Genomic DNA, 15,255 nt, shown 5'->3' with positions numbered 1-15,255 from the left:
TTATAAAAAGTAGTCACCTTGGGTTTTTCACAGACAGAAAGATTTGACACGGTTAGCACTACAGCAAGGTGATCGGAAATACCGGGGACAATGTCACAAACGCAATCATGTGTTATATTTCCAGAAACAAAGACAAGGTCTAGAATTGATTTCGAGCTGCCTTGAATCCTTGTGTAACTTTCAACTACCTGTGATAAATCATGTTGAAAGGCAATGTCTATCATGGTATCTGCGGTAGCATCGCAGTGACTAATGTGTGTCATTGTTGGCCAATCAACACCTGGCAGATTAAAGTCACCTGCCAAGATTATTCGGTCACCCGGCTTTACATAATTTTCCATATATTTTTTAGCTCATCGATAATATTGACTGAAGAACCAGGGGATCTGTATAAAGCACCCAACACATATCTAGTGTTACCATGATTGACCTTACAAAAAATACATTCGGCATTAGGCACATCTGGCATTTTAATTAATTTTAACCCCTTTTTAAACAGAATACATACACCTCCTCCTTTCGAGCTGCGATCCTTTCTATATGCACTGAAACCCGGTGGAAACACTTCGCTGTCATAGATCGAATCTGTTAACCATGTTTCAGTTAGGAAAGCTATGTCAGGATTCTGTGAGTGCAGAACCCCTTCTAACTCAACAGCCTTGTTTACAACACTTCGGCAATTAATATTCAGAGTTTTAAGCGAGGTGTCATGTTGGATGCTTTGTCAGTTTCTAATTTTGTTCTTAATGCGTTAACGGGATTTTTTAATGTCGTCCCACCCATACGTTACCCCATCAAGAATTAGTTTGTCGTACGAGAGCTTGACTTTCGCGCCTTTGGCCCTTTCGGTAGTTGATGTTTGCCATAATTGCCTCCTGATATCTCTAACTCGCCTAGAAAAGTCTTCAGATATGGATAGGTCACTGTTCTTTAATTTATAGGCTGCCTTCAGGATAGACACCTTTTCGCGATGATCCAGGAAATTTATTATAACCGGTCGTACTTTGTTCTCAGCCTTTTGACCTAGTCTGTGGATTCTCTCAATACCATTGACTGATACGCCAAGTTTGAGTTGGAAAACTTCGTCACTTAAGGCCTTTGTGAGTGTTTCCGTAGTCTCGGTGCGTATCGCAGTTAGACCGTATATTATCAGGTTATTCCTGCGTCCTGTGTTTTCAAGCTCATCTATTTTTGCTTCAAGTGTTGTAAGCTGCTTTGACAATTTCACATTATTTGCCTCAAGTTCTTTTACTGTTCCTGACAATGCGTTCATTGTCGACAGCTGTTTTTCTATGCCATCAACTCGGTCTGCCAGAGCAGACATTTTTCACTCAATGTGTGCCTGGGATACCGTGATGGCATCAATCGAAGACTGCATTTTACCCTGGCCGGCTAACAAATCACGCAGCATTTCTTTTTCTGTAGGGCCAGGATTTGATTCTATATCGCCGCAATCTAGTACATCTTTCGTTAAAACACTCACGCAACCAAAAAAACATTTCAGGCACAGTGGGCAAGGCAGCAACAGCAAAAAGCGGTCATCGCTACGATAACACCCGTGAGGGTGATAAACACCAACCTGAAGTATAAAGTGGAACGGGTTTCTGAGCATGTTGTTGCCGCTGCTGCTGCAAGGCCCACTGTCGAAGCATAGTCCAGGCGCTGCTTTTATAGGGACGCTCTCAGTCACGTGGAATGATGTCACCGACGTCGGCCGATATGTTAGTGCAGTGATGAAGGGATCAGCATAAGCGTCGACGCGAGGGAACATTCCACGTGCGGCGATGTACGGCTGAAGACTGCGCAGCACCATCACGCTAGACGATCCCCCTCCAACGCAGCACCAGCTGGTATCGATGCAGCCCAGTAGGATGGTTGCCACCTGAAGTATAAAGTGGAACGGGTTTCTGAGCATGTTGTTGCCGCTGCTGCTGCAAGGCCCACTGTCGAAGCATAGTCCAGGCGCTGCTTTTATAGGGACGCTCTCAGTCACGTGGAATGATGTCACCGACGTCGGCCGATATGTTAGTGCAGTGATGAAGGGATCAGCATAAGCGTCGACGCGAGGGAACATTCCACGTGCGGCGATGTACGGCTGAAGACTGCGCAGCACCATCACGCTAGACGATCCCCCTCCAACGCAGCACCAGCTGGTATCGATGCAGCCCAGTAGGATGGTTGCCACCTGAAGTATAAAGTGGAACGGGTTTCTGAGCATGTTGTTGCCGCTGCTGCTGCAAGGCCCACTCACTTGAAGGTTGAAGCACACTCAGATGCAGAGACAGGAACATTATCGGCGTTATGTAATGTAACAATGTCACTGCCACGGTCAGGCGAAATGGCACGCCAAAACTTTTTAGGGTTAGTCAGTAAAAGTGAAGACAGGTCGGCGGAAAAATATTTCTTTTTCGCTTCGCTTATCGCAAGACAATAAGATTTTAAACAGTTTTTATACATAGACCATGACTTAGAAAATGATAACCTTTTAGCTGAAGCATATAACCTTTTCTTTTTATTTCTGAGCGATCTAAGCGATTTATTAAACCAAGGGTTGGATTTGTCGTTAGAGATTGTTATTAGTGGAACATATTTATCTATGAGGAGCGCTATAATGTTTCTAAAGGAATTCCAGTTATCCTGAACAGCCCTGTTAGTGATTGAGGGAAGAAATGTATCGTGTAGGAAGACATCAAGTTCAGAGTTCATTAGATCGTAGTTTGCCTTGCTATAATCCCTGATTACCTTGCGCTGAACACCCGGAAATTTTAGTGGAATATTATTTGAAAACTGTAGAAGGTTGTGATCGCTAAAACCTTCTGATTGCACAATTGTACCTATGGTATGTGGCTCTGTTGTCAGAATAAGATCTAAAATATTATTATCGCGAGTGGGCTCTGAGACAAGCTGGGTGAAATTAAAGTCAAGACATAGTTCGATGAATTCACTTGACGTACTGTTCGAAGAAGACGTGCGAGACCAATTAATATCAGGAAAATTAAAATCACCGAATAAGTAAATTTTTCTGGTGGGAAACAGGTCAAGAACCCCGGAAATACTTCTGTGAAGCTCAGACACGAAAAGGCAGTCAGAGGACGTAGGGCGATAGCATACGCCCATCAATAATTTTCCAGCTAAGGTAGGACAGGCGACCCAGACTATATCGAGGGGAGTGTCTATATCGACAAGGAAGGAAGATATAGTTCGTTTGATGGCTAACAGCACGCCACCACCCCTTTTATGTACCCGGTCATGGCGATAAATGAATTACTGATTTGAAGCGTGATATAGCTCAGCGTCGCATACGTCAGCGTGAAGCCAAGTCTCGGTTAGCAATAGAATATCTGATTTACTGTCCTCGAAATATGAATAAAGCAAGACACGTTTCGGTAACAAACTGCGAATATTAGTAAATGATAATGAAAGGGAAGGAGAACATAAAGTAGACGGCTGCTGAACGTTAGCACTGCGTACATCGGCAACTAGCTATCTAGCGGTTACTACGGTGTCAGAACAAGTGTCATAGATATATATGTAGTATTATCGATACGAAGTTTGCCGACATTTAGTTTGAAAGGACAATTCCGTTCCCTAGCAAACTAAAGCAGTTTCCTGTGCGCTTGCCGTGTTGCTTGCGAAAAACCTTCTCTAAAAGAGAAGCCAGTATTTTTCAGCTGATGTGCACCGGTGAGGATTGCTTGTTTGTCCTTAAAAAATGTAAACTTAGCAATTATCGGCCTACATCTGTTCAAAGCAAATTTACCCAGCCGGTGCACACGTTCGTATTGAGAACTGGTAGTGGTGATCGCTAACTTATCTGAGCATACGGCGATAATTTTATTTTCAGAAGTTTCCCAGCTTTAATTGTGCTCATCGGAAATTCCAGAAAACAACAAGTTGCATCGCCGCATTCTGTTTTCCGCTTCATCACACCTTGATACTACTGCTTGAAGCTGATCAGAAATAGAACCAATAGCACCATCAGCAAAGTTGGATGACGGAGGGGCATTAGAAACCAGCTTTGCTTCCAGAGTGACCACTCTCATCATCAAGCTTTTGATTTCTTTATCAGTAGCATCCTGTTTTTCTTTTAGCCCCTTAATTTCACCAATTATTGTATTCTGACCAGCTTCCAGCCTACGCACTGTATCAAGAACAATTGCGAGTGTTTCCTCGACGCCAGGGCCGGGATTAGATTCAATGTCACCTGAAAGCAACAACAACAACGATGCAAACTTCCGGCGCAGACATGAAAGAAACAGCAATGTACGGAACATCTTATCACGCAGGTCAGGAATGCACGACACCGCAACAAGGCAGTAATTGCTACTTTTTAAACAGGAATTATCTTTGAAGTAACCTACCTGAAAATACAGCAGCGGTAAGCGTCCCATCCCTTCAATGGTGTCGTGCCCAACCGAACTGGAGCATGGCTGGCTTATATATCCTACGTCATGGCTTGCGAGGGCATCTGGGAGTGAACCATGTTGCCAGCTGCCAGTAACCGAGGGAACCAAACGTGGCCATCTTTGCACTTTCGGAAACGGAACTGCCTGATCAAGGCAGCGCAGCCAACGTTCGAGAACCCTCGAAGGCAGGTCACCGAGGAACGTAACCGAGGTGTTGTCTGGCAGGCCGCTGTATTCGGAGTCATATTCCGCGATGGCGTCCACGAGAGAACTGTGTCGCGGGCCGCCGGTAGCCGAAGGAACCAGCTCTGACCATCCCTGCACGCTTAGAAGCGGGAGTGGAACTTCATGGCCAAGTCTGCACGGCCACCGTACGAGAAGCCACGTTGACTAAGCGCTGAGGAACGCAACCTGAAAATACAGCAGCGGTAAGCGTCCCATCCCTTCAACGGTGTCGTGCCCCCGGCCACCGTACGAGAAGCCGCGTCGACCAAGTTTTTAACCGCTGCACCAAGACTTTAACCGACCAAGACTTCAACCGCTGCACCAAGAAAAACACGCTGCCCAAAGGCTGTGCCGCCGAACTACCAAAGTCCTTTGTCGACAACATTGTCCTGCGTCATGGTGCCCCAGAAGTTTTTCTTACCGACAGGGTAGGTCTTCACTGCAGAGCGAACTCTGGGGATTTTGGCTCACAGCCAGACAAGCCGCCGCTGAAGTATAGCGTACCACCCACAGACTAACGGCCTCGCAGAGTCGCTAAACAAGACAATCACCAACATGCTGGACATGTACGTCCACTTCGAACAAAAGACGTGGGGTGCCATCCTTTCATACGTGACCTACGCATCCTATGCTGAAACTAAAAGACGGCGGTGCAAGAGAAGGCGCCGATGTTGCCGTACAGGTTGGTCTACGGAAGGAACCCGTCCACGAATCTCGATGGCATGCTGCCCAACGTAACTAACGAAGAAATCCTCCATGCGACTTTCTACCTTCAGTACGCCGAAGAAGCACAACTTGCCCGCCTCAGCATCAAGAACCAACAGGTGATCGACAGCCACCGTTTCAATATCCGACGATACTTATCGGCATACCAACCCGGTGACCATGTTTGTGTGCGAACGCCATTACGCCGACGTGGACTTAGGGACAAACTTCAGCGATGGTACTTCGGATCATACAGGGTAGTTGACCGTGTCGGCCTACTTGACTACGAGGTTGTCTGCGAGGACATCACGAACTCGGAACAAGGCAGTCCATGACCTAATGCCTTTCATGCCGTGCGCCTCAAGCTATTACATGCGCGAGAACCAAGCATTATAATTGTTGTTATTGTGCTTTATTGCTTGTACTTATTTATTATTGCACGTCCTTCCTTTATTGTTGTTATTAGACAGTTTCAGTTTACCGTTAGCGTGATAGCGGAGGTGAAAGGAATGGCTTTACCGTGCAGCAAGCGATCGTTGTGGACAGCGTCTTATAGTTCAGCGAGATAACATTTACATTGTTTACGTGCCACAGTTGGGGTAGTGGCGCCACCTATTGGATGGTTAAGAAGGTGAAAAACAGTGAAAAGGAAAATAAAACGAAAATATTTGCCTGTACAAGTGCGCAAAGCATTGCTACAAGTTTATTTTAGTAGTAATAATAAAAGTAAATGAAGCACGCGCCAAACGTGAAAACATTTATGTTGCCGAATATCACGGTACATTTGGTAACCCGGTAGCGTGTTTGACAACCGTATGCTGAAGAACACACTAGAGAGGGGGGAGACGCCCACGTCGTCTGCTACGGCACTCATAGGCTACCAACTCTGCAAACGTCATTTCCTCGCAATGCCTGACACCCTCCTCTGTCCTCGCCGTCGTCGCTGCGCTCGCGCGGTGAGGGGCGGGTGATTGCGGTGCTACGTTGTGTCAATATACCAGTGATCCGACTGCTTTGGGGTTGTTTCCAAACTACTGAAGCCGTAATTAAACAGTGTCTGGGCAGACTGCGCGGACAGGCGGCCTCTGCACACTCGTGGCATTATGACGAGTAGTAGACGCACAATATTTACGCGTTGGAGCGAGACGTACGGCCGTGGCCGCGGGGTTTCATCGCGTTGGGAGTTCGTTTTTCGCCACGCGTGTTTAGCTCATGCCTAAGTTTTAACCCCCCATAGTTGTAGTTTTAATCCACATTCTAATGGCCGCATCTAACGGCCGTACGCTGCCGTTTATGTTTTGAGCAGTTTCTAGTGTTTGTTTGTACTTGTGAGTCTTAAACAGATTGGTACGACTTGTCTAAATCAACATTTTGTAATGTACATACCTACCGGCCCAGTTCAGTTCGCTAATGCAGGTGAACTTTCTTCATTCTGTTTCTGAAAACACTGTTTACACTTGAGCGCAGCGTGCTCAAGTCAATATATGTCAAGTTAATTAAAACAGTTATGGAAGAGCTATATTGCAAAATAGAAATATCACATAAGCAGGCCCAATAGTTCAGAAAAACTGCTGGGAGCCTATTGTGAATATGCATGTTGCCTGTGTGAAGCCATCCACATGAAGACAGCAAGAGTGACTTACAGCGATAGTTTAATGGGGAAGCGTAGAAATAATGAAGTGAGTCGGTGACTACAAAAAATAAAAACAAACTTTTGCAAAACAAAAGGAACCCGATGACATTATTCACAGGATTTTTACTTTCTCTGTTCATTAGTACTTGCTTACTTATAATAAAACACCTGATCCTTTCTGAAGCACGCAACCATATAGTTAACATTGTAAAGTTTGAAATTACTAATGCTTTCTTATTTGTGTGCATTGAATTTTCTACGCCCTCCTGCGGTGCCCTCAGGCCTTGGAGGTAATATAATAAAAAAAAGATCTGACATAAACAAACATACTCTTGCAGAAATTTATTGAAAACTAAAGTCATCCTTAACCGTCATTCAGTTTTCTTTTGCACCATCTGCCTGTGATCAACCTTTTTTCTATTCGTCAGTGTAGTGAGCTGCTCAGTACCGTCACAGTGATACAGTTGGGAGCCACGCACATGTTGTCGAATCTGGTTTTTGTTTTGCTCTGCAACTACGGCTGCATCTCCCGGATCTTGCTTCAAATAATACCCATGGTCACCTGCAAGTTAGACACTTGCAGTATTTTAAAGAATGACTGCTGCACAAGGTCCGCAAAACTGCGGCAGGCACCACGAACTGACACTGCAATGTTAAGTAAATAGCAGTTTATTTTGAAACAGGACATACTCGGTGATTGAACAACTGCTTCACGTTTTTGCGCCGCTCTCGCTGCACGTAAAAAAAAACAACAAACGACTGGGGCGTATTATGAACACTTGATAGTTTAGACTCGCAATTACTAACGATATGCATCGATCGTGTAGGCAAGACTGTTGGTATCCTCGAAATTGCTCAAAACATGAACGGTGACATACGGCCGTGCCTGCAACAGCGTAATAAGCTGACTGGATTTAAGCTTGACATGAGTTTAAGAGCCATGACGAACATGCTGCGGAATCTATGGGAAAAAGCGGCCCCTGTTTCTAGCGTCGCTGCGGCAAACAAACATGTCTTATGTGCAGCCCGTCTACGCAAATTGCCCAAGACTGTTTACTTATGATATGAGTAGTTTGGAAACAACCCAAAAGCAATCCGATTCACAAAGCACACCACACACACAGCTGCCCTCAGTACCGGCGCTACCAGCGAGTCCGCGGCAGCCTTGGCTGGTGGCGTGGCCGCCGAAAAAAACAGCGAAAATTCTAAACGAACGCGGGAATAACGTTCGTGGTAGCCGCTCCCAGTGAGCGCCGTAGCAGACGACATGGGCGTCACCCTTCTCTCTCGCGCGTTCTCTGGCATACGGTTGTCAAACACGCAACCCGGTAAGCCCGGTATGCTATATAATCGTTCTGTCAAGACTGCTTGCAAGATTGCGAACGCTCAAGATTAGACAGTTATAGTTTAGCGTTATCGTGATAGCGTAGGTTAAGGGAATGGCGTTACCGTGTAGCAAACGTTCGTTGTGGGCAGCCTCTTATAGTTTAGCGGGATGGCATTTACGTGGTTTACGTGCCCCAGCTGGGATGGTGGCGCCAACTATTAGGTGGGTAATAAGTTTAACAGGGAAAATGAAAAGAAAACGAGAATGTTTGCCTATGCCACCACGCGAAGCATTGTTAGAAGTTTATTTTAGTGATAATAAAAGTGAACAAATATGAACCATGCACCAAACGCGAAAACATCTATACATTGCCGATTTCTTTACATCGATCTTGTGGTTAGGCCTAGGCGCGTTCGAAATGGGAAGCTATCTCCAAAACTACGCCAAATTATTCGTAATACTCGGTCATCGAAGCTAACTGAAGGCAAGCGAAGCTCCTTTGAACAGTCGTTCGCGGCGGACAAGGTGAATCTTTCAACAACTATGCCAAAATCACTTCGAAGCGGGTTTCCGAAACTGCCGCCATGCTTACGTACAATACGTACACCTACACTACCACGGTAACGTAAAATCAGAAAAATACCACAAGTACGGGAAGTGGTACGGGTGACGTACGTATCTGCGCATGTGCACTTCGATTCCGGTATAACGGTACACCCGTTATCCCGGTAAGCCCGGTATACTATAACTCTCTATTAAAGACCAAAGACAGGACTGGAATATTGGACGCAGCATGCATAATTGCCACCGTGCTTCACCGCTTGTTAGTAGATCGACAGCCGACGCTCTGTTCGCCGCTATCAGTGCCAGTCTTTTGCTGGAATCTGTCTTTCCTTTTGTGTGGTCACAAGTTCGTCCCCAATGAAGTTTCATGTCCGACTTGCAGTCTGTCCTTTTTGTCCACGTCAGAGCCCCTCACATTATCAAGTTCGAAAAGGTTTAATTTACTAAGTCTGTGAAGTAGGCACTAGGAACAGGATAGCGTTATTGTGCTCAACTCGTAAAGGCGAATCTTGAGGGTCGCCTAATTATCGCTCTTGTCCGTCACTTCCTTTGTTTTGGGGTCGCTCGGCGAGCGCTTACCTTACGTTGCCCCTTCCAAACTATTGACCGAAGACCGGTGGGGTGGCTTCGCGCGTGGTCAAACTGCGCTGAGCAGAACTTACTGAAAGCGGACGCGCATGGAGTTAGCCCTGCCTTGTGGTAACTGGTCGTGAGAGTACACAGTATGGTCGCCACGGACCGTTTCTCTCATCTCAGTGAGCCTTTTTGCCATGAAGACGTGCTAGCGGCGCCATTCGCTGTGTATTTCGCCGCGTTTGGGTGGGGGAATGATGCGTTTTGTGGGCTTGCTACAGGTAATAAATTGCTTCGGAATTCTGAGAGGAGTACTGTGTACATGCTGCGCTGCGCTCACCGCCTTCGGTGCCCGAGCATGCCTGCAGAGTGGCATGCGAGGTGACGGCAAACGCGGTCCTGACGCTTCCTAAGTCTGAACCCCCGCTTGTGACCGTACTCCTGTAAGATACGTGCACTGTACATGGGCTAACACACTTCCTTTAACAAAAACGGTAAGTAGGGCTCCGAGATCTTTGTGAATACGAGATATCTCGGAGGCGATACTTTACGTTTTCCATGTAGCCATTGGCAGTTATGTTATGCACACATAAATATCTGATCATATAATATTTTTATACTGAAGTAAACATCGGCGAATGCCTCAAGACCATAACACTAAATCATGCCATTCTTGACGAGTATGTAATAATAGTAATGTTTACGAATAAATGGCATGAATGCCACCTTATTATTACCTTCATTATTACCTTATTATTACCTTCAGGTGACGTATGCCATTATTACCTTCAGGTGACGTATGCCAGGTGGCATCCTTTATGTTTTCTGCCACAAAATAATTATTGGTCACTATATTAAAGAAACCAAATTAATGTCATAGACAGTAATAAATCTGCCTTGGTAAAAGTTGATGCGAATAAAATAACCTCTCCAACCAGTATTAGTTCAATGTTTCTAATAAAAACACGAAGCTGATATGAAGTTTCATGACCAATTCGGTGCATGGAGTGACTGTCGAGCCGGCTCTTAAGCTAGGGACATTTCGTAGTGATGTTCTCCTCTCTGCCAGTCGTTTTCACACCGTTCTTGCTCCTGTAGTGCTTTCTTCACTAGTTCCGCAGACCGTGCACTTGGCAAAGTCGCAGTTGAGCGGTTTACGTTTACAGAAGTGGTTTTGATATTGAAGGGCATTAGGGACTACTTTTTTTGTGTGGCTGTCTTTCTTATCGATGACTGCACTAAGAAAAATCGCTAGCTTTGGAGCCAGCCGGACAGTCACCCCAAAAGAAAGGAAAATGTCCAGCAACGTTGAGTCAGTTTTACTTTTTTGATTTTAACAACGGAATCTTTGAACTAAATTAGCTGGACAGTTTATTTTATTCGTACTCATACATTTGTACTGTAGTTCGCCGACGAAGTTACATAATACTAGATTTTAAAACTATAGTCTTAACATTAGAAAATGTGAAGCCATCAAAATTAATCAGGGAGCAAGCAGGGGTTGCATGTGTTCTAGTTCATTCATGCAGAACTGATGAAATTAATCTGGGCGGGATATGCTACGCGCATGAAAAATAAGCAATGGTAAGCCATTGCGGCAGCATAGTTATCAAGACGACCCAAGGCAGTGTATGTGGCTGATCTCGTTGAGTGGCTAAATAAAGTTCGCAGCGATGAATTGGAAGCATCTGGTACAGCTGTCACAGAAATGGGGGTTGTTGAAAAGGCTTACGTGCTGCAATATATGAATAATCAGCTGTTAATAAGATGCGTCCTAAAGCGTCAAACCATGCTCTAACTTTAGCATTCGAACTTGCGTCTGCAGTATGGCAATCCTCGGTAACGGTCTTTGACTTTGTCTCAAACTCTGTTGTATTTACTCATTAATGTGAAGAACTCAAGCTGTACTTGTCTTTCTTACAGCCTGCATCTATGGCAGCGATTGGCATGTGGCCAGCGCCGTGGTGTCTAGTCCCTACCGTGCCTTCTCCGCTGACCGCATTTCCGCCCGGGTAGGCGTTCACATAGGACTTAACAGCGTCAACATCACATTGTTTGGTGAGTTGGTAGATTTTGCTTATAAGAATGAAAAATTTCGCTCGCTGAACGTCAATACAAATGGCATATACAATGACCATACAAGTGTACACTAGTTTCGGGATTTTTACCCGAGCTTGCTACCACATGCCCTTGTGTGAGCTACTCATCAGGCGTACAGACTGAAAAAATTATTTAAGTGACTAATGGTAAGGTGAGGAAGCATGTGGTATTTTGAAAGTTAGCACACGTTCCATAAATATAGAAAGAACTATGATTTCGTCTCATGTAAAATATTTTGCCCGGTGAGGGGGCAAAGCAGTGCGATCATTCGGTGTTACCGTAAATCACCCATGGCATTGATTCTCACGCGTGTAAACGAGTGCCAAGCGGTGTGCCGTTATATAAACTGTTTATTGGTCATAACTGGTATGTTGCGCTGATCTGTGAATTCGATTTAGCCTTCAATATTACTGCCTCGTGGTATCAGATCTAGCCTGCAGTTGACAAAGGCGAGGTCTGTAAACGTTACCCTGGTGGTCGCTGGTTGTTTCAAGTTACGGGAAATGCATAATGAAGGATATTAAACGTTCTATGTTGCACAAGCCAGTCGCTGTTCATGAGCATAGTCGACATCATCTGTATCGTCCTTAGCGTCATCATAATTGTCGTGGCATATAGTGGGTACCTTGCGTGTGGTGGGTCGTGATGGCAGAAAGAGAATGTGTGGTCTAGAACCCCCTTGTTCTTCATCATCGATAGCGTCATCGCCATGACGTATAGTGGGGTACATTGCATGTGCTGCTCTGTGAAGGCAGAAAGTGAACTTGTCGTCTGGAACGTTCTTGTTCTTCGTCGTCATCAACGTGATGGTGAGCGGTGGCTGTTGCCCACAACGCCAATGGAGGAGGCTCGACCATAAGGAAAGAAGCGTCAAAAAAATTCATAAACCGGCGCGAGCAATTTTTTTTTTCTGAAAACCAAATCTTTCACCGTGCTGGGGTAGCGGTTACTGTGCTCGGCTGTTGAACCGAAGGTCGTAGGTTGAATCCCAGCCGTGACAGTCGCGTTTTGATGGAGAGAAAATGGTACAGACCCGTGATGTGTTCTCATTAAAGAACACAGCTTTGTTGAAATTTTTGGAGGCCTTTACTACGGCGTTCCTCTTAATCATATGGAGGTTCTAGGACGTGAAACGCCATACAAATGTCTTGAAGCTTCTGGAACAATGCAGGCGTAGCTCACGCTTTGCATTTCTTTAAGTCCTTGCAGGCAAAAACTGAATACAGCATAACTGAAATAGACACCACGCGTTGCAATATTTTCATTCGTGGGCATTTTGAGCTGGGCCGCTGGCCAACATGAGGCTGTTGATACAGTGAGCAGTGCTTTTGTAAGTGTGAAGCACTTTAGAGGCCGCGCTCTCGTCACCGCTTGGAGCAGAATTTCATGTGTGGCACACCACTTCATGGTGAGGTCTTCTTTCTGGTGTTTTCGGAGTGCATTTGTGGTGATAACCTACCAATACAGGCAAACAAAAAGCAACTCTTGTGCTTGGCTCAACCCAGACCAAACATGGCATAAAGATTTCAAAAACAGAAGCGTGGAAAAGAGCGAGAGCGAAAGAAAATTTAATACAAATAAAAATAGGACCATCAAGAAAGAAAAAACAATAGACGAGAAAATAAAATAGAATGAAGAGAGCTATGTCATACAGAAAATAGGGAAAGAGAGGAGGAATGGAAAAGAAAACCGAAGAGAAACAAACAATGCTCTGTGCACACTTCCTCCAGAATTAGTGCCCCTAGTCGAAGCTGCCTTTATTTTTTTTTCATGCACGTAGATTGCTTTGTGCATTGCTGGTTCCTCTAATGCCGTCATGCTGAGCCTGTCGTTGTAGCAAACAATTAGAAGAATGCGCTCGCCATTGAAAACTGTTTCTTTACTAATTAAGTAGCGTACTTGAATCTATTATTCTTGCTTTCTAGTGATAATGAGGCACATCGTGGGCCCTGTTGTGAAAGTTGCTCAGGCGTTAACATGCAAGCAAACGAAATGATCGACAAGCTGAACACTTTCCAGGCAAAACTAACAAAACATGAAACTATGATATCGGAAAGAATGAATAAGTTGGGTGGAACTGATGGACAGATTGAAATTCTTAACGAAGACATTAGAACAACACAACGATGTGGTCGAACATCTTTGAAAGAAATGTTAAGAAATGCAAAAAGTAATGTTGCCCTTTCATGAAGAAGCCGAGGGACCAGCTTGTTGAAGATGACAATGCAGAGCCGTAAGATCAGGGTCACGAACCTATTAGCAATATCCGTCAAACTTGGCTCACCATGCAGCTGACGCCTGCGCATCGGTCGATTGAACAGCCGACCAACAATCGTTACTTACACTCTGAGCAAAAAAATCACAGCATACCCACGGAGTGAATGCTGATGAATGGGCAAAGCGCTCAAGGGTTTCATCACTAAACTGTCAACCATCCGCGAATATCGCCCACTACATCCTCAAAGACGTGATAGACACTGTATATAATTATACAAGAAATTTTATTATTGGTAAGTGGTAGGTATACGTCGCTTCCATTCCCCCTACCTTAAAACCGCTTTATGGTTGGTGAAATGATGGATCGGGGATGCAGCGTATCGAAATGTTTGCGAAGACGAAGTAGTGGCAGTTTGCAAAGGTGCAAGTATAGGCTGTCGCGTAGAAACAAAGGATGGACACAGGCGGATAATGTATGGCTATTTGATGCGCACATGGATACAAGTACACGACTTTACGCGTTTTATTTTAGCTACTTTTCAACCGTATTGACTTTATGGTCACTGAGGTGGCGGATCAGTGATGAGGTGTAGTGAGAATGTTTGCAAGGTGGCTACATACATTAACGGGGGAAAGACAGACCAACATCCTAAAGAGCTTTGCCCCTAAAATAAGCCGAGAAAATTGAGGGGAATATCTATTTACATTCATCAGGGAACTTTTTCAGTAAAATATGGCAGTATATTTTTACATCCAATGAAGAAAATATGTGTCCGCAGCCGTACCATACGCAAGCTTGTGAACGGTAAAATCACACGGAAAAGGAGGACACGAAGAAGACACACACACACACACACACACACACACACACACACACGCACACACACACACACACACACACACACACACACACACACACACACACACGCTTACACATAGCGCTACTTTCAACATTTTTATTTTGCTATTTCAAGGCTACACAAAGGGCCAAGAAACAATAATCATGCGCGCATCTGTTGTTCAGTAGAACACGAAATTAATTTTTTTGGCGTCCGTTTTGGTGCCTATTAATGAACTTGTTTTACTGTGCTACAGACGTGCGCATACTTATTCTTGACCCTAGAAGTAGCCTTGCAATCGCAATAGAAAATGTTGAATGTAGCGCTGTGTGTGTGTGTGTGTGTGTGTGTGTGTGTGCGTGTGTGTGCCTTCTTTGTGTCCTCACTTTTCAGTGCGCTTTTGCCGTTCTTATACATGAATACCAACGTGCCCAGATGCCCATTTTGGTCATTGGTGAACACTATGCGCAAGTGTATGTTCATTTAATTAGCTTCGAAGCATACAACATTGTTTACACGTGCAAAAACATGCCCATGACGCTCGCATAAAATCACAACACTCGCACTGAACACAGCTCGCCGCTCGCGTATTTTTATTCCGCACAACCACAATTCAGTCGCCGGTTTATATATATGCACCGTGTGTCTGGTGGGACCCCTCTTTTA

At 44.9% G+C, this 15,255-nt stretch overlaps 1 protein-coding gene across 7 annotated transcripts in view; it reads left to right on the top strand.

Moving 5' to 3' along the window:
* Window positions 1-15,255, top strand: part of LOC119178158 (dual oxidase maturation factor 2) — an 832,350-nt gene that overhangs the window by 456,815 nt on the left and 360,280 nt on the right. For 6 of the 7 annotated variants that reach the window (XM_075887924.1, XM_075887832.1, XM_075888066.1 and 3 more), the window contains one exon: window positions 11,357-11,491. The exons of the other annotated variant lie outside the window; for it this stretch is intronic. In XM_075887924.1, the coding sequence (XP_075744039.1) occupies window positions 11,357-11,491 (135 nt within the window). The remainder of the gene's footprint in view (window positions 1-11,356; window positions 11,492-15,255) is intronic. 7 annotated transcript variants of the gene reach the window in all.

The sequence above is a fragment of the Rhipicephalus microplus genome, chromosome 1 (assembly GCF_043290135.1).
Source record: "Rhipicephalus microplus isolate Deutch F79 chromosome 1, USDA_Rmic, whole genome shotgun sequence".
Lineage (NCBI taxonomy): Eukaryota > Metazoa > Arthropoda > Arachnida > Ixodida > Ixodidae > Rhipicephalus > Rhipicephalus microplus.
Note: the sequence above shows the minus strand (reverse complement) of the source record. Positions and strands in the feature narration are given on the sequence as shown.